At 46.0% G+C, this 20,763-nt stretch overlaps 1 protein-coding gene across 4 annotated transcripts in view; it reads right to left on the bottom strand.

Annotated features, from left to right (window-relative positions):
- LOC144791964 (protein transport protein Sec24C-like) overlaps positions 1–20,763 on the bottom strand; it is a 336,072-nt gene that overhangs the window by 152,293 nt on the left and 163,016 nt on the right. For all 4 annotated transcript variants that reach the window (XM_078666821.1, XM_078666819.1, XM_078666820.1 and 1 more), the window contains 3 exons: positions 11,005–11,073; positions 10,161–10,272; positions 9,565–9,692 (listed from right to left, as the gene is read on the bottom strand). In XM_078666821.1, coding sequence (XP_078522947.1) covers positions 9,565–9,692; positions 10,161–10,272; positions 11,005–11,073 — 309 coding nt within the window. The remainder of the gene's footprint in view (positions 1–9,564; positions 9,693–10,160; positions 10,273–11,004; positions 11,074–20,763) is intronic.

Below are 20,763 nucleotides of genomic sequence, written 5' to 3' on the forward strand. Positions count from 1 at the left end.
AGAGGATCTGCCACTGACCCAATCGCGATTGGTGAACCACCACTGCAAGCGCCGTGCAGTGCCCTCTGAGATCGGAACGTGGTCGGACAGGTTGCCCTGATGCTGTGCCTACTGGAACTTCAGGTCCCACTGCAGAGCCCGCATATGCCGCCTGGCATGTTACACTAGCAGGATGCCATCAGGCCCAGGAGCCGGAGGGTCATCCTGACTGAAACCTGGGATAGAGGCCGAGAGATCGGAATCATACCCTGAATATTCCGGACTCGCTGCTCGGGAGGATAAACCCGAAACCGCGTCAAATCTAGAACCGCTCCGATAAAAGGGAGCTTCTGAGAGGGACTCAGGTGCGACTTCGGCACATAGATGGAGAGCCCCAGCAAATGCAGGAGGTCGACCATAGTCTGAAGGTGGAGTGACGACTACCTGGGGCGAGCCCGCCTTCAACAACCAGTCGTCGAGGTAGGGGGAAGACTGACACCCCTGACCTGTGCAGATGAGCTGCGACCACTGTCATCACTTTCGTGAACACCCAAGGGGCGCTGGTAAGGCCGAAGGGGAGCACGGCAAACTGAAAATGCTCCTGGCATACCGTGAACCGCAGGTAACGTCGGTGGGCCGGCAGGACAGGGATGTGAAAATATGCTTCCTGCAAAACCAAAGCTACCTTCCAGTCTCCAGGGTCGAGGGCAGCCAAGACCTGAGCCAGAGTCAGCATCTTGAACTTCTACTTCCGGAGCAAGCGATTGACGTCCCTGAGGTCCAAGATGGGGCGCAAGTCCCCTTGGTCCTTCTTGGGGACCAGAAAGTAGTGGGAATAACAACCATGTCCTACTTCCAGCCCAGGAACGCGCTCGATGGCCCCCTTGGCCAAGAGGGCCGTGACTTCCTGTTGGAGAAGTGCAAAGTGATCCCCCGACATACGGAGGGGTAGACTCAAAGGGGAGGGAGTAGCCCCTCCGGACGAGCTGCAACACACACTTGTCGGAAGTGACAGAACGCCAGTGGGGAAGATGATGACGAATCCTGCCACCCACTGGTGTGGGGTGCGACCCGAAGTTCAGACTAGGAAGGCTTTGAGGTAGACGTCGTGGGGGCCGAGGTGGACTGAACCTCACGCCGGCCCCCATAGCCACCTCGGTGGCCTCCACGCCCACGCGGAGTCTGGTTCTGTGCAGGCTTTTGATCAAACGAATGGGCAGGGGGGCCTCTGCCATGGTCAGGAAAGCAATGAAACGTAGACGTGGCAGAAAGGCCCAAGGACTTGGCTGTAGCTCAAGAGTCCATGAAACGCTCCAGTGCTGTGTCAGCCTTATCACCAAACAGGCGAGTGCCGTCAAAGGGCATGTCCATGAGCGAGCTCTAGATGTCCAGGGATAACCCAGTGGACCTCAACCAGGTGTAGCACCGAAGCGCCACGGTCGTGGAAATTGAGGGAGTGTGCTGTGTCCAAGCCACAACCAATGGCGATTCTAGCCACGTCCTTATCCTCAGCCACAGCCTGAGACAGCACAGTCTGGTCTTCCTCCGGGCACTGAGGCAACACCTCAGCCACGGAATCCCACACCGCATGGGAATAGCAGCCCAGAGGACATGCGGTGTTCACTGATCGCAGTCCTAAGCTGGCCGAAGAGAACAACCGCTTGCCAAACTGCTCCAATTTTTTTAGAGTCCTTATCCGGCGGAGCCGTGGGAAAGTCACTCTGAGTCGTAGAAGCTTGAATGACCAGACTTTCGGGTGTAGGGTGAGTGGTCAGAAAGGCAGGGTCAAACGGTGCCAAGTGATGACGCCTGGTGAAGTTCTTATCCACAGGGGCCCCTGTGGCGGGCCGTGACCAAGTGCCCAACAAGACTTCAGTGAGGGCATCATTAAAAGGAAGAAGCGGCTCCGATGAAGTAGACGCCCGCTGGAGCACCTCAGTGAGGAGATTTGTCTTCAGGGTCACCGTGGGGAGATCGAGGTTAAGGCCCTCAGCAGCCCGACGGAGCACCACCATATACGAGGCACCTACCTCGATACTTGGCGGGGGAGAGGCAAACCCCGGATCTGTGGAGACGTCAAGGCTACTGGCCTCCTCCAAGTTGTCCACCCAATCCTGCTCAGAATCACACTGACGAGCAATCGGGTCCTCAGACCCTTCCCAGTCATCCTCCTCCGCCGGCGCCGTAGGCACAGGCCACGGCAGTGGGGCAGGGACCGGTGAAGGAATAAACAGCGCCGAGAACGGCGTCGGCCGGGGCGGAGACGGCGCTGGTTCCCAATTCGGATCCCAGGCGGGGGACAAAGCCATCCGGGAACCGAGGCAGAGGCGGAACCAGCGGTATCCATGTGGCACCGCGGGCGGAGCCAGCAGCATGGGACCTCTTGGCGCCGGAGCCAAGGGCGCAGGATCCTGGGGCGCCTGAGCCGCTGGCGGTGCCAGGGCTGGATCCGCTGGAGGAGTCGACAGACCAGCAGGATCCAGACACGGGACTGTGGGGACCGAAGGTGCTCGACGGAAGCCCGGGGCCTAAACAGGCGGTCCATGCAGCAAGGAATTCTTGTATTTGTGCGGGAGTCGCCGATGGTCCCGGGTAAGGCGGGTAGGCCGCGGGACTCCCAGGCTCCAACGGAGCCACAGGGGCGGAGCCCCTGGACCCCTCGTCCGCATCCGAGGACAGACGAGGGGACGTAGGAGAGCGAAAATGCTTCTTCGACTTCTTTTTGTGCTTTCTCTTACCCAAATCCGAGTGTGAAGACTTGGAACCCGAGGAGTGGTGATGATGGCTCCGCGAGCGGTCACGGGAACGACCCCTGGACCTCGAACGGCACGGGACGAGTGCCAAACTTTAAGGAACTTCCGGCGCCGCTCCCTCAAGGCCTTCGGGGCCATAGCCCTACAGTCCAGACAGGACCGGGAGTCATGGTCACACTCCAGGCAGTAGAGACGGATGTCATGAATGTCCGCCTCCGACATATTGCGACAGCAGGTCCCGCAAGACTTAAAACCAGGCATCTCTACTAGCACCAGAGAGAACCAACACGAGACAAAAGTCTCAAAAAGAAAGTAAACAAGCATTTACAATGCAACGGTTTCACCTTTGCAAATGTTAGAGCTATTGGCATTGTAAATGACAAACGTTTTATTTATGTGTTGTTTTTGAAAACAGATAAATAAGTGGCATTGTCATTTACAATGCCAATAGCTTAATCTCTCGCAAATGCGTGACCTATTGCATCTGCACCCACACACACACACACAGAACCACACAGAGCCACACACACCCACGCAACTGGTATAAAACAAAACATATTCTGCATATTTGGAAAGAATATATATAATTTTTCTAGGTGTGTGTGTGTAAGGGTAAAACTAAAAGCAAACGTAAGTATAGCAGTACGAACGTTAACAATAATAACACAAATATTCCCATGAATAGTAAAAGTTTTACTATCTCCGCAAATACTACTACTCCTACTAATATCAATATTAATTCTTAATAATAATAAAATAATGCTACGCTTGGGGGCGTAGAACCCTAGTTTCAAGGTGCTACAAATTCTAATTTTATCTTGTGAAATGATATAAGCCTGCGATATTCTGCATTGCTTAAAACATCAAATATTAAACCCAAGAGGGTTTAATGTAATGCTCAAGAGCGACACAAGTCACAACATTCCAGTCTTTTACTGGAAAATCATCAGTAGAGAAATCTGTGGGACGCGACGGGGTGTGTGACTCAGGCTCTGCAGCCGAGCCAGTAACAATTGCAAAATATGTGCATTAAAGACTGAACGTTCAACGCACACACTTCCTGCTCGGGCATCCTGTAGAGACATCCTCGGAAAGGGTACACGGCACCCGGGAGGGATGGAGACGGCTTCCATTGTGTTGCGCCCCTTATCTGCAGAGACCTATTGTGAAGCGCTCTGACGCCTTCGGGTAAAGTGCGCGCTATATAAAAACGCATTAATAAAAATAAATAAACACGTATCCTGTGCGCAGACGGGTCCGAGAGGCTTGAAGGCAGGACCAGGCTGCTTCCTTCCCATCGCCAGTGACTTCACTTCCCAAATGTAGCCGAAAGAGGGAGAAAAAAACACAGGCCTATTCGGTTAACTGTCCTCTGGGCCTTTCTGTGTCACGAGGGGAGACAGGGGACCACACTGGAAGGGGCTGCTGTTCTTACCCAGGGTGACGGTGACCCAACTGGCTGACTGCTCCAGATGGACGGGACCATGAAGGTGAGAGCGTGCAGGGGCCGCTGAGAGGTGCTTAGATCCATGTAGTGGCGGCATACATACGTGGCTTCACAACGTCTTCAATTTAGCTGTCTCTTTCAGGGCTTTGGCTGAAACTTGGTATTCGTTTAAAGTTGTGATCAATACTCGTTGTTTCTAAGCGCTTTGTGTTTTCATGCCTACATCTTTGGAGCGCATTTTTTCCACTAGCCAGTAGAATAGTTCACAGTTGGATGCGCCTGCTACAGACATATGTGAATAACATGTTAACGTTAAAACGGAGCCCGGGTCTGCGGTGCACCTATGAGCCCTCCTCTTTGCAAAGCCAGGAAACTGAAATCGCGCAACCCACCCCTGCAAATGACACTTTAAAAATGGCGAAAACAAAACTTTAAAAAAATAAAAATAAACCACCGCCCACCGCCGCAATGACGATCGCAAGGGGGCGGGATGAGTAAAAATCGCCGGAACGCCCACGAATCTGCTCCGGCAATGACGGACAGATCTCTCTTCCAATGGCTAGCCTCCATTTATCGAGCTAGCCAATGGAAGAGAGAGGCGGGACAAAGCCACATACTGTTGTAACATAAGATTTCGCCTGCGCGAATGCTGCTGCGCAGCGGATCGCCAGGCGAAACCTTAAAAATGACTGAGGTACGTGCTCTAACCGGATCTGCGCTTACTGGCGTGGAAAAATAAAGAACTGACACCAGCGCGCATGGGTGGCGCCTAAGTAGTCTCCTTGACGTCATCTCGGCGCATACGAAGCCAGCGACGGACGCGGAGCTGCAGGACGCAACCTACTGATGCACAGGGGTACTGCTTTCCGGATCCAGTCTGACGCCTGGGTATATTCTAAGGTAAGAAATCTATCACTAATGTGTCTCTTTCAGATTAAAGATTACAGAGTAGGAATCGCTTTTAGGAAATCGCTATTTAGGTAATATCAAACCATTCGTTCCTATGGGCTTAAAGGCCCATAGGTACGAATGGTTTTGCATTTCCTAATTTGCGATTTCCTACTAGAAAACCTGCAAATTAGGAAATGCTACAGCAAGGTTGACGTTCAGACTAAGGCTCCCTTGATGCACCCTAAAAAAAGTGGTGCACAGGTAAACCGCACAAATACCGTTGGAGCATGTGTGCGCTTTATTGAACTTTATAAAAAGCCTTTTGGAGTGCTTTTTCAAAATTGCACATCGTTACCAAAAACTTTGAGTCGATGGTAATGGCATTCCCTAAATGCACTATTCACATTTAGGAAATGCTGTGTACATGTGCATAGGAAATCGCAACTAAGAAATCCCTATTTGCAATTTCCTATTTGGGTGTCACAAAATGGCATTTCTACTGGGTTGAAAACTAGAAATCACATTTTGCGATTCCCAAACGGTCTTTGTATATGCCAGAAGGTTATTTACCATTTCTTAACGGGCTAAAATAGCGATTTGGCTCGTTAAGAAATGCTAAAAAGCCCCATACATCTGGCAGATTCCCAGTGGCAGTGGACTGTGCAACACTCAAAACTTAGCGCTTGCATTTCACCAGGTCTGCTTTGCATTGCCGGACTAATGATTATTGCTCTGATTTAAAATTCAATCAAGCACAAGTCTCATCTAGCAAGTCAGCTGCAATTCGTTAGCTGCCCACCACTTCTGATAGAGACTCACCGCTCTCCACAGGTGATATCAGAAAACGGTTCCACAAAGCGCTTACTATCCGATGCGTCGCTCCATAGAACATACCCTGCCCTGATTCAAATGAAAAGTCGTTCATGTTGGGGGCAGAGGAACTTGAACATATAAATCTTGCATGGGTTGCAATGTACAGCTTCCTCAGACTCCTCTGTTCACAGGCGGCTAGTATTTGAACCGCAGTTGTTGAGGCCATACACACCTAGCTCTGAATCTTCTGGGAGTATTTAATAGACCCGGGTAAAATTTTGTTTACATGGGGCAATCTTGTGTAATTAGATTGTCTGGTGGGATACAGATAACCATTTTGCTCTGTATGTTAGACCATATGTCCACTTTGAACATCTTTGGAGTCCTTGGCTGTGGAGCACAAGGTAAAAAAAAAAAAGGTTGGTAACTGCAGAGCCGATGGCTGCCTGATCCCCGTCACTCTATCGATTCCGGAGACAGAAAGCCTGAATTCCAGAGGCTAAGGAATTAATGGAGAATTGGGGAATCAAGCTTCGGATAATGTTGGAGCGCTGCTCCTGTGGGTGTTATCCCTGCTACTATTAAACCGCTGATGCAGGAGTAATCTGCGCCGATAACTTTGCCGTGTTTGGAAACTGACAGCTTAAAATGGCTGATCGCGAGGGTCTTATATTCGGAGGTCCTTAATGACCCATCTAGGACACCGGTTACCCTTCCACACATCGGTCCCATGAGTGTTTGTATCGCTACACCCTCCGATGAGGTATTTATATCGTTACAGGCATGATGTGAGGTTTGTGGTGATCTCTTAATTGATTCAGCCTGACTCTAAAATGGCGATGACGAGTGCGGTGGGATCTGTCTTGCCGGCTTCGAGGGTGCTGACTTAAGCAAGAGAGGAGTTTGTTCGTCTGTTTGGCTGCAGTGGGGGCAACTGTATGGAGCATTTCGAAGCGGGGGCCCTTCAAGCTTCTGTTGTCTTATAGCTGGTTAGTGCCTGACCTTGCTATGATGACCATGCAAACTAAGAAAGGAGAATAATGCATTATGGATATTGTAGTTATATGCACAACAGCCATGCAAGAAGCATTGTATTAGTGTGAAGACAACACTATATGGAATAATTGAAAATAAACTACATAAATAAGAAGAACAAATCGCGCAGATCTCTTTATTTAGCACAACAAGTCTGTGCACAGTGAGACAGCCCAAGAGCACTTGAGACTGCGACCTTAAGACCATGCGATGACGTCATAGATCGGCTATTTCTGCTGGGAGTGCTGTGTAGTGAATTTCAAGTGCGTGTTCAGAGCTTGTGTTTCTACGATTGGTCTATATGTGAAGCGCTTCGTTTCAAATCGATTTTAGCTATCATGACAGTCCTTTGTTAAGGATCATTGTTCTCAAGATGGTGCCGGAACCTCGATCCACAATACTTTTAAATGATTATGATCTCGTTTGATCTGCAGTAAGCTCAGATGTGGTAGGATATCATGTTCCTTCCTTTAAAGTACCAGCATATCTCAGTCAGCCAGCCACATGTGGATTCTTAGTTCTTTTCAGTGGACTCAAAGTTCGCTATCTCAATCAGCGCCGTAACGGCGCCCAACTCACAATGCACACCGTCGCTGCAGCTGGGGAGCTGGTTGATGCCCTGTGCCGGTGAGGCATCGCTGCTGTGAGGAGCACCCGACGCTCAGCTGAACCTTCACCGTCCACAGTAAGTACCTGTTACACCTTCGGATTCCTGGCCCAACGACCTGCTGGATCTAGGTCCACATCTCCTGCTTGAAAGGCTACAGTGATTTCTTGGCCCCCTCCCATCTGCCTTTCACAATGCTTGCGTCTTAGGCGGAGGTGGAGTTTGCTGTAGTGCCTGTCCCCAAGATGGCGACTGGGGCCAGTCCTGACTACCGCAGCGGGGTACTCCTGAGGCACCGGGGCACTCCCAAACCGACCCTCCTCCTGCTCACTCTCCATGTCATTTGACTCGGAGAACTTTCCATCGGCAGCTGAGACCTTGACATTTTGACTGATGCCCGGTGGTGCTACCTCGCGAGCTAAAGGGGAGATGGGCAATGGATTTCCCTCCTTGACCATCACCTACCCAGCGGTCTTTGGGAAAACTCTCCTGCGTCTCTCTACTGGACTTTTCTCCCTTCTCCTCTTCTCCATACCCCCTACTCGTCTCCTCTCTACTCTTCTCCTCTTTCCCGCTATTGACCTTTACCCTCACCCGTCCTTGCTCATAGTTCCCACCCTGTCTATCCACTGGACTTTCTTCTGTGAACTTCCCTTCATCAGTTGAGACCTAGCTATCTGACTGATGCCTGATGGAGCTACCTGTTTAGCTATTGGGGAGACGGGCTGTGGATTCCTTTCTCGGACATCACCTATCCAGTCAGTCTTTGGGCAGACTTTCTTTCGTCTCTCCTGCCGTCTTTTCCCTCATCCTCCCCCTTCACACTTCCCCATTCCCCCCCTCCTCTCCATTTGTCTCACCTTTCTTTCCTCTCCCAATTTGTTGCTTAATTTTTAACGCAATGTGTATTTGTTTTCATTCTCTGTAACCTACGGATCTAGCCAGCACTATATATAACTCATAATAACGTTCCTCTGAACATCTGATGGAACTCTGACGATGCCCCCTGGGCAGTTACCAAAACTGTTTGTACTCACCTCAATGCACGAGCAACCTTGGTAGCCCGGTGTAGCTGTCATATGCAGCTAAAGAGGAGTCTGGCCCTGGTTTCACCCCCTCGGCCGTCACCTACCCAGCCGGATATCTAACATTATTTTCGTTGTTTTTCCCATGGGGTATTCCCCCCTTCTCCCCTGTGACTCTTTGATTTAAGTGATGTAACTATGTGTCCTGTAACTTGCTGTAACTCATGTAAAGCGCTCTGATCCCTTCGGGTCTATCCAGCGATATATAAAACTTTTTAAATAAATTGTTAAACCAACATCCTCTGGTTTTGGAGGGATTCAAGAATTAGCCTGAGTAGTAGAAGGGGCAATCTCTGGAGGGAGTTGATTCAGTCATGGATGAGCATTGATTGAGCTCAGGTATACACTGAAAACAACTTGTATCAGCGCCTGAAGGTTTGTTAAGTATACAGGTCCATCCATATTTCTCCAAAACACTTGAAAGGATGGGAATCCTAAATGTGACCGAGAAAACGGGTGTAGGTATCGTGGAATGTTACTGTGAAGGAAAGGCAGAGTAATTCGAAGGCCTCAAAATCTAAATCTGAAATATTATCAATTGAGATTGGGGAAACCTTCAATACTGGCTAAGATGTTGACAATAATGCCAGCTCTTTTTTTATTTGCTAAAACAGAGATTATTGCTTAAGCAAAGAGCAGTTTTGTCACTTCTCTTGTGCTTTTTTTTGTTTGTTTTTTTAAAGAACAGGGGACGTAAGGAAAAGGGATTGATCTTGACACTTCTCAACTATCTTGGGTGATTTAGCTAAAGCCTGATCAACCACGGCTTTACTGATCATTATGTGGTTAGTTCTGTGACAGAAGTATGCTTCTGCTGTACCTAAAAGCTTTACCAGGTTAAAATAGGTGGGTTGGTTACAATATGAGGTAGTGTGAGAGATGGGACTACTCGCTTATGGACTGGGATATGCTTAGTGCCAGATAGTTGTGTGATGCAGGTTGAGAATGTCTTACCTCTGTTGGTGGTAGAGATGCTAAGGGTTTCACCACTGCTGCCAGTGGCAAGTGTGAGAGTTCAGCTAGCTGGGCACTGGCTGGTATGGTGTAGGTTGTGCAGCGGATGAAGCGGGGGCTGGCATTGCCTTGAACAGAGAGAGCGAGAGAGAGAAAAGTGAAGTTGAAAATTCCACCTACCCGTTCAAAGCAAATGCAATGATACTGGATAAGCCCCACTTCCCACCTGCCTCACTTACATATAGTGCCATGTTTGTTAATGAAACTGTCTTGCCCCTGCCTGAACCGCATGCCATGTTACTGATTCTGCAAAAGCACTACCAGCATTTTACTGAATTCACATTTTTATAGCAATGTTTTTTGGCTAAGGAATGTTGTGCAGTTAACCTCGGATGCCAGAAGCTTGAGGAGCTAGATGTTCCAACAAACAGCAAAGTTGGTGCCCAGGGTGGAAAATATCACTTTGTCTAATGCAGTTAAAACTTTTTCAGGCCGTGTATTTCCCTGTCGATTAGGCCCCCTCTTAAACACTGGAGGGCATTGTCATCTAAAAGTCGACAACTAAAGGGTGGGTTCGGGATGTGATACTCACTCACCTTGATCCTCCACGGTGAATTCTGTACTGGTCAGTGGAGGTATCTGCCCCCTTATGTCTGTCACAAACACTTGTGAGTTCCACATCAGCCTGTCGTCCTTAATAGCTTGCACCTGCAGAGCAAGAGAAAGTGAGCATTTGGAACAAGTGAGTGCACGAGCGAGTTAAAATGAGTGCCTACTAAAGGCCAGAGAATATACGTTTTCAGTGAGTGCGATTGAATGGGCAGTTGTGTAAGTGGTTGAATGGGGAGCGTTCACCTTTAAAGATAGAATATTAAGTGGGTATCAATTAGTGAGCACTGATGAGATGGTAAACAGAATACAGGGAGTGAGGGCTTGAAAACGTCAGTGAGAGTTCCCAAAAAGGGGCGTAGTAAGTGTGTAAACCAAACAATGACTACTTGCATCAGCTGAGAAAAATGAGTGGCTGCATTTGTAGAGATGTGAAGGGGAAAGAGAATGTTAGCAATTAAGATTACAAAATCCTTTATCAACACAACATGTGAGTGAGAATAGGTGAATGAGTAAGTGATTGTCACACCCTAAAGGTGCCTCAGTGCTATGCTTACATTTTAGTAATCTAATGCAACATAGTAGAAAGTGGTGTGATACATCCAATGGAGGATTATTCAGTAGAAATGGTGCATGATAAACTGCATTTTAAGATGGCTTGGGATGGACACAGAGGACTGTTAACTAGGAGTCAGAGTGAAACACACGAGAGCCTGGTTGGGGTAGGAAAATTATTGCTTTAACAGCTTGAAGAGAGACTGGTCCACTGATAGGCCTTGAGGTACTAAGTGCTCTTGTTACAAGAAAAAGTGACCTGGGATGTCCACTTACAACACTGGGCGTGATATTTAGATCTCCATTAGACTGCATGCATTCCTCTGTTATTGGCTGGGATTCTCCCTATAATAAAGACAAACAGAACCACGTGACAACTCTTCAATGAGGATCACATGATGATCATAAGATTTCTCACCCTTGACCTTCACACAGATTATCACACACTCTACATGTCACATTTTCTGGTCTATAGAAAGCCACAAGTGAAGAGAAGGGTTGTACAGAGATGCTCAGCATGTTTGTCCTCATGGAGAAGCTGGCAAAAGACAACCACGCTGAGTCCCCATCCATCACAGTAAGATAATAACATGAAGAGTTTGCAATTTTTTTTCACAGAGAGTTCTCCTCGAAGCTTAACAAAGACAGATCTCTTAACCCCATCACACCAACGACAGCAGCCCTTTACCCTGAGGAAGGACCTTTGTTACAAAGTCCAACCAGATCATGGGCGGAGATTAATACCCCAGATTACAGCCGATTTCCACATCAACAAGAAGAAATCTTGAGAGCTCCCACAGGCAGACCTGCTTGAATCATCCAGTTCTTTTTATTTCATTGAAAATGATTCAATGAAATATTTTCACATGAATATTTCAAATTGGTTTACAAATGTCAAAAATAATTCAAACAGTACATTTTCAATTACAGATCATGAAAGAGTGTTAACAATTTATATAATCCATATTTGACATTAACTGACTTAGGTTAATATAAGAAGGGTAGTACTTCAGTGGTTGATATGAAAATTACAGTGCTTCAGAGAGTGTGTTAACACATACTTTGTAAAAACTAGATTAAATACATATTTTGATTAACTATTAAACAAGACAAAAGAAAAGTGCACAATTTAAGACTTGAAATTCATAGTAGCTATAATAATCTATTCGATGCTCCAGACCATTGGTATGAGAAAGCCAAATGCTTCCTACTATTGGTAGGGTCTATAACTTAAACACTAACACCTAAATCTGTTCTTTGGTAAAACTGGGGTTCACCCGGTTTCACGAAGAAGCAATTAAAATGCAATTGTTTATTGTTTAGGCAGTGGGTGAGATTCCCATCAAACATTTTACTCCTGGAAATTTTTTAACAAAAGTTTCATATTGCCTTCAGGGTTGTCTGAAAGTCTCCTGTTTAGTTCTTTCCAACCTATCCATAGAACAATAAAATAAATTAAAGAATGAATATTTCAAATCAACATCTATTCATGCCAAAAAAATAGTTTTTAGAACGGAGGCTGGGGGCTTAGAGAGGTGAGAAAAGCAATGGACCACTGAGCATACGCTCGATAATAAAAAAGATATGGTTTACCCAAATTTGTCAGTGTCGTTTTTATGTGACTTAACCAAGGTTTGCGCAGGCTATGCGCCATATTCAGAAAATCTCTCAGAATCAATCTGTTGAATTCCAAATTGTTTTGGACCCTTATCGAAAGCCATAGAAGTATAGGGCGCAAATGTATGTAATCAGCAATAAAGCCTGCACCTATCTCACCATGCACTATTTCTACAGGTACATTCTGCAGAATTCTTAACAGTTTTCAATTTTTTTTTATTTTCAGCTGCTTGTATAGTAGTAGAAGACTTATAACCCTAAATCGCCGCAATAAAGGATACAGTAGGAACACACTTTGTATTATTAAAGGTACCATACACACTTTATATGGCTATAGCTTAGTTACCTAGAGAAGGCATCAATACTGAAGGGGACCCTATTAAAAGATTGGATGTGTGCTTTCAATACGGGATCCCAGGACAGTTTTTCATCCAGCAAGATGCCTAAGAAGCAGAATGTATCCGCCTTTTCTATAACATGATCCATTATTGCGAAGGTTTTGGTTTTAGTATTTCTAGGTCCCATTATCATAGTTTATGATTTAGAATAGTTAATTTTTAGGCCCAGATTTTCCATTAAATCATATAAACTGCACAATAAAAGTTGTAGGCCATTAACTGTGAGGGAGATAAGAACAGAATAATCTGCGTACAGCAAAGTGGGGATCCTACCCAAAAAGTTTACTTCTGCGTCTATCAAGGTGATTGGACAGTAGCGCACTGAATCAGCTCTGTAAAAAAATAGGTACTATATTCGATTGCTTCCATGATGAGGGAATATGGCCTCGAGCTGCTGCATTCAGATGTTGGGTAATTAATGGGGCCCACAGATCTACACATGTTCAAAAAGGTCACCAGGATCCCCATCTGGACCCGGAGCCTTCCCGGGTGTTAATTCCTTTATCCAATCCCTCACCTTCTTCCAACTCAAAATAGACAGTAGTTTCTTTAACCAGAGGAGCTGTAAAATTGAATTCGCTGTCACCCGCATATATGTGCACAAAATGATCTACCCACTTATGTGCAGGAATAGTTAGGCCCAGATCCGGTACTGTTCCTTCGTTAAATAATAGCTGGCTAACAACTTTCCAAAAGGTTGCACTGTCTATAGAGCTGCAAGCCTCCTTAAGTTTATCCCACGTTTCTCTCTTCAGGGTGCTTAGTTCTATTCCTGCGAGCTAACGCATATGCCCTCCTAACCACTTTTATGGCGCATTGTGACCCTGGTTTTGATTTAAGGGCTGTCTTTAGATCTTTTGCAATTTTTATGGAACCTTCTCGGTCCTAAACTAAATGTCTTGTTGTTATGTCTAGTCAGGGCTCATTGGACCTCCGTACAAATAATAAAAAAATGAATCTACAATGGCTTGATTATGCACATCAGAATTCAAACACACCTCAAATTCCCGACTACACTTTTGAACCAGATTGCACAAAAAGTTCTCTGGAATAACCTTACCCCAGCTAATATGCCCCCCTTAAGTTTTGAGTGTAAGCGGATCTTTATAGATGATGGGAGATTTAGCCATAAAATCATACCAACCAAATTCTGCCATAATTTGATTATGGTCGCTAAATATACTTCATACTATCCTAAATTCCACCAGAGACTGAATAAAGCGAGCAGATGCAAAAATATAGTCATAAGTTGTATTATTATCTTTACCCTTAAAATTTGCGACTGTAATAGGGAAGACTTACTCTTCCTTGGAAAAAAGGTTAATGAGGTTAAATTCTAAGACCAAAAGGTTCAAATGATCTCCCCCACCTGAGTGCCTAAAATCCGCTCCAGGAGCTCACTATGTGCTTGATTTCTCCTTTTCTCAACACGTCTCGCAAGGATGTAAATTAAAATCCTAACCAGCAGGACTAATGGTGAAAAGGACCACTCTAAAATGTTTTTTTCAAAGAACCTTCTCAACTCCAGGTCCAAAGCTATCTTTACAGACGTAAATTATAAATATTGTTTACCAGTGTGAAGGGCTTTGTGGGTGAGACGGGCAGTTTTGAAATGGCAACGAGCTTCAATTGGGAGCCACTTGAGAACTTTCAAGGAGGGGGAGATGTGAGTGTGCCTTTTAGCTCCGGTGACCATCCTTGCTGCTGCATTTAGAGTTGTTCTCATGGGGGCTAATCTTGACTTTATTGTTTATGTATTATATGCAATGGGTTTAATTAATCAAGCATAATAAAATGTACTTACTTACTTACTCATGGGGTCTAGGTGGGATGTTGCTGTGCCTGTGGGGGTAGAGTTCCCATAGTCTTGTCTGTATAGAACAAAGGCTTGCTTTGCGGGGTTTTGAGATCATTAGGCGGGAGAAAGGGCTTGATTTTGTTAAGTAGTTTTAATTTGTAGTGGGCACTCTTTGCAGTAGTCCTAATGTGTGAGCTCATGTTCATGTTGGGGTCCAGTATGATTCCCAAATTTAATTTGGCGGAGCGGGCCAGGCTTCGGTCGTAGTTTAGGGAATCCATAAGCGTAATCCTTTCCTGAACCTGATGGGTTTGCCCATTGTTTGAGAGGAGAAGAATTTCCGTCTTATCTTGTTTGAGTTTTAAGTAGTTGTGTGATAGCCAGTTTTGGATTTTTGTAGAGTATCGTTTAAACGGCGTATGCCTTCTGGGGAGGATACTTCCAGATAGAGCTGGATGTCATCTGCATAGAGGTGTTGGCTTGTTTGATAATGGTAGTAAGGGGCTCCATGTACATATTGAAGAGAGTAGGTGAGAGGACTGAGCCCTGTGGAACACCCCTGGTTATAGTAGAAGTATCTGAAGTTGCATTGTTTATTTTGATTTGTTGAGAGCGGTTGTTTCCTCTGCCATGCTGTGAGGCCCCTTCATTAGCCTGGAGGGCATTAAAGCTACCCAGAACCAGAATCAAATCTACATCCCAAGTTTCTTGAAAATATACTATCCCATATGTTTTGCATCGTTCCGTCCCACATACATCCTCTAATAATGAGCATAACCCTGCAATATTCCAACTAAGTATTGTCAGATTACTTTTTGAGATGTTTAAAAGCACTTCTTTCCCAATCGTCCTCCCTGTTATAGCTCTATTACAAAGATTCACCGCAACTCTAGGCTCACTCTGCGATGGGCCAATCTCTTCTCTAAGAAGTCAATCTACATCTGTTGAGGCTGCATGTATACTACCCCTGATTACATTAGGTGCCCTGAAAGGACCCCGATTGCCTGGTCATTAGGTTTGTACAAATAGCCCAAAGGCAGTAGAACAATGTTACTAGATTCCACCTGCGTGATCAGGTTCCCGAATAATAAGCTTTTGGACAGATGTTGAGTGTTAAAATTAACAATAATACAGTCTCCTTGTATTTTTGCCCTCCCATTACCAATCCACCCACCTTAACATCAAGATGTTTTTGGCCAGTCACTTCTGTAACGGCCCAACCAATTCACCGTCGTGTTGAATAACAGTTCCTCTTTTGACCCCTCCTTAGACCAGGGACACCGGCAAGGATGATCACATATGGGCAAGAAGCTGGGGGTAATGCTATGACGGGTTGCACTTCCACTTGGGGCTTTCTTCCCTATCGCCAATATCTCTCCTTCCTTGACCCTTAGGCGCCAAGAGTGGGGTGGGGTAATTCCTCAGATCAGGTTTTATTATCGAGTGCTAAGGTGCCCCTCTGGAAGTCTGGATGTCTGACTTTTTTAAATCCTGTTTGCCCAGGGCTCTAGTACCCATAGAGCAGAGCAAATATAATTAGATAAAGGGACAGAGGAATTGTAAGTCCAGGGAGGAGCCATTTTCAAAACTTAGACAGACAACATTGAGAGATCCCTGAAGGGGATCTCCTAATCCATTAGCAGATCATAACTAACAGCGGTAGACCTCGAGATATAGATACATCATGTAGATCCCCTGAATCCACCACCATGTTAGAACTTAAAAGAACAACCTTGGGAGATCCCTGAAGTGTTTGCCTGATCATTTAGTAGATAATAAATAACAGGGAAAACCTATTAGCAGATCATCTTAACATAGAGTGATCCATTACAACCATCAAGTACTGCCTTTACGCAAAGATTGAGATTCCACTTGCATACATTAAAAGAACAGAATGTGGCACTGCTGGAATATCAAAATATGGCTTGCACGCCCTTCAAAACATTTCTGCAGAAATCTGGAAGAAGCAGAAAGAAATTCCAAAAATGTGTTGGGAATCAATGAATCCCCAATGATTTACTCTTCAGATCACACTCTGAGCCAGATGTGCAACCCTTTTGTGCGGCCGCAAACAGAAGATCCTCCCGTTTGTGACTGCAAAAAAGGGTAATGGCATGTACAAATGCTATTTTGCGAGTCACTGACTCGCAAAATAGTATTTGCGACTCCCGCTATTAGGAAGGGGCATCCCTTCCTAATAGCGAGTCACCATGCCATGTACAATTGTTTTGCAACCACATCTGCGGCCGCACAAAATGGGAAGGGATCCCCAGGAGACCACTTCCCCTTTTTGAGTATGTGAGAAAATATTTTTATGAGCAGGCAGTGGTCCCAGGGACCACTGCCTGCCCTTTAAAAAACGAAACTGAAAAGTTTAATTTTTAAATGCATCCCGTTTTCCTTTAAGGAAAACAGGTTGCATAAAAAAAAAGACTGCTTTATTTAAAAGCAGTCCCAGACATGGTGGTCTGCTGACCCCAGTAGGCCACCATCCCTGAGGGTGCTAGCCATTCCTAATGGGATCACAAATTGCGTCTGCTTCAGTAATATTCATGAGGCATGCAATTTGCGACCCCATTAGGAATCGCAAACAGTGTCTGAGAGACTGTTATACATCCCAATTTGCGAGTCTCAACTTGCAAGTTGCCAATGCAACACAATTTGCGAGTCGCAAATTGGTGGGTCGTACACCTGGTTCATAGTGTGTTATGCAAATTTACAATTCTGCAGCATGGTGTATGGCGAGACACTGAACAACCTTCAAGAAGCTCTTCAAGGCACTTTGAGGATTTGCTAGCATCACATCTAGACATCCATCAACCAATGGAGTCATAAAGCAGTGCATACTTACTTACAGTGCAGCAGACTGTTCTAACAATGTACACACCAGGCTAAAGCAGATTTGCCTTTCGAGCAGCCATATAATACGTTATAGAAGGCACATGACACAAGTCACTCTGGCCTATCCATACTGGCCTTTTACACCTAAAGGTCTGTCAGGATATCCACTGATTCCCCTCTAGGCCTGAATGGAGAGAAAACAACATCCATCCTTTTGTGGTAACAACAAACAGAGAGAAAAGAATCAACTGCAAATTCTTTTCATATTTTTATTTGAGTAAAACACAACTTGTGGTATTTCTTTACAAAGTACCGGATATTTAAAATCACCTTAAATGCAGGTTGTGTTTTGGAAGCAAACAGACGAATGCTGATTGTTTTTTAAATCGTGTTAGTTCCTTACCTTGTATTCCAGTATAATTTGGGGTCTATATCTTCAGAGGTGTCAACTACTATAGGATTGCAACGAAATTTTAATAGTGATTGGTGAAATCTCTTGACATATTTGAGTAGATGAACTAGCGTTTTACAAGTAGTTCAGATTCGTTTGCAAATTCTAATTACTTGATACATTCTTTGAAGGAACTATAAACGCTGTTCTTCAAGAAGCTTTGGCGTCATAGTGATAGTACTATGGAATGCCCTCAACCACATCTCCAACTGACGCAAAACAACTCAAAGTTCGTAAAGAAAATGACAAACACCCACTTTAGAGTGTCTTCAAAGCCTAACACTTCCTTCACAACACCAGTACCCAAAGAAGAAGCAGTCATCTTTCTCTATTGTTTTTGTGTATTTACTAGTCTATCTGTGTCTAACCCCATATACAAGCATTCTGAATTTACTTTCAGTGGTGTGTAGCACTACATTAGAACTTGAATTGTCTCAAACATATGCACTTAATTCACATGTGATTTTAAGCCATTCCTCATAGGCCTTCAAAGGTAATACTTGGTCTAGGAAAGTTGACTGGGGTGGACTGTGCGCCCCAACCGATTTCCGCCGCCGGGCAGGGTGGCCCACGCCAGGCGCGAGGGGTAGGCAGCAATGTCAGTTACCCATCTGACCCTTCTCGAAAACACTAACCATCCTAACACGTGCGTGAGTCATAGGGCTGATTAGAAATCTGTGGTGCAATGAAGATTAGGGCTGGCGCATGCTGGCTGAGGTTGGATCTCGCCGAGCCCTTGCTGCAGATGCACCACTAGCCTGCCTACCCTGTTGGAGAGGTGAAGCATGAGCGAGTTTAATAGGACCTGAAACATAGTGAACTATTTTTTATTTATTTATTTATTTGTGCGATTTTATATAGCGCGAACTTTACCCGAAGGTGTCAGAGCGCTTTACATAGGACCCAGTTTCAAACATAAGGACTGAAGGTTACAAGCGGCAAATTTTTGACTTGCATAAGAACCAGTTGAAAACATACGGATTACATGCGTTATAAAAAAGGTACAAACAGAAAAAATTGCAAATGTACAAGAGATAAAGTCACACAAGGAGGAGATAAACTCTAGGCATATACTAGTGATATCTCTATCTACTTAGGGAGGGGATGCACATGGATATACTCTAAGAGTCACATAGGAATGGTAGAGAGCACAGCGGACTCCTGCATAAACTAGTGATTAGAGTTATCTCTATATACATAGGGAAGGGGTAAGACTGGATATACTCTAAAAGTCACATAGGAATGGTAGAAAGCAAAGCGGACTACTGCATATACTAGTGATTAGAGTTATCTCTATCTACATAGGGTAGGGATACACATGGATATACTCTAAGAGTCACATAGGAATGGTAGAGAGCACAGCGGACTCCTGCATAAACTAGTGATTAGAGTTATCTCTATATACATAGGGAAGGGGTAAGACTGGATATACTCTAAAAGTCACATAGGAATGGTAGAAAGCAAAGCGGACTACTGCATATTCCAGTGATTAGAGTTATCTCTATATACATAGGGAAGGGATACACATGGATATACTCTAACCGTCACATAGGCGACTAGTCGTTAGAGTTATCTCTATATACATAGGGAAGGGATACACATGGATATACTCTAAAAGTCACATAGGAGACTAGTCATTAGAGTTATCTCTATATACATAGGAAGGGATATGACTGGATATACTCTAAGGGTCACATAGGAATGGTAGAGAGTACAAAGGTCTACTGCATAAACTAGTGATTAGAGTTATCTCTATATACATAGGGAGGGGATATGACTGGATATACTCTAAGAGTCACATAGGAATGGTATATGGTGCAAGGTCTAAGGCAAATACCATTAATTAGAGTTATTACAATAAGTCAAAGAGCAGAGTTCCAAAAGTGTGGATGCAGTCACAGCACAAAGGGAGGGTGGGAGGGATGCAACGGTATGGAGAGAAGGGGAAGCAGAGAAGGGAGGAAATTTGCGGATCATCCACGGGGAAAAGGGTTAAAGGACGAGGGAATGGGAGAAGGGCTAGAGTACAGAGAAAACTGTCCGAAAACAGCAGCAAAGTGTCGGCCAGGACAGAGCAAAAAGTCAAGAGGTCCAGGAGAGAAGGTGGGAGCCCAGGTGGGAGATGAAGCTGGGGGCCATCCGCAGGCGCGTCGCCATCTTGGAGAGCTTGCGGTCATCCGGCTCGGTGGGCGTGAGAGTGCGCAAGGTGGTGAAGGAGTTGGTGCGGTCACGCGTTGGCCGTGAGGCGCTGCCACGGCAGCCGGTGGGTTGTGTGTGGATTCAACCGCCCTGGAAGATGTATGGGAATCGGTGGCGGGCCAGCAGGGGGGCAAGCCTACGGGAGCCATGTACAGCACATTCAGAACACTGGTGCCATTGGTGCCATGCAGCAGGGGGGGGCGGGGTGAGTGATCCGGAGATCCGGCCCGTGTTGCAGGACCACAGGGCATTCCGGAAGTGGCAGTGGCCCCCAAAACGGCAGCAGGTCGAGTGGCAGGCCAGACAGTCTGAGAGGGGGCCGCCGGATAAACAAGAGGCCGGGGAGAAGTTGGGGCGAGCCAGAGGAAGCAGCGATCGCCATCCGAAAGTCGCCGCCGGCCGCCATCTTGGAGTCAGGCAGGCGCTGGGAGGATTCCCTCAGTGGGGGTCGCCGTTAAAGAAAGGCTAGATGGTGCTATGTCCCGTCAGCTGCTGCGACAATCGGCGAGAGTCTGGGCAGGCCGGGGGAGTGCAGGTCGCAATCCTACCTCCCAGCGGCGGCCGCAGTCGGCGGAGTCCACGGCGAGGTGCCGCCCGCCATCTTGAGCGCCACCGCCCTCTCTTCCTTCTCTTCGGGAGATCGGACCTGTCCGCCTAGTTAGGAGCGATCGCTGTTGATCCGCAAATGCCCCATTCGCTCCGTGGGTAAGGCGAAGCTAGAAGGAACTCTG

The sequence above is a fragment of the Lissotriton helveticus genome, chromosome 11, assembly GCF_964261635.1.
Source record: "Lissotriton helveticus chromosome 11, aLisHel1.1, whole genome shotgun sequence".
Lineage (NCBI taxonomy): Eukaryota > Metazoa > Chordata > Amphibia > Caudata > Salamandridae > Lissotriton > Lissotriton helveticus.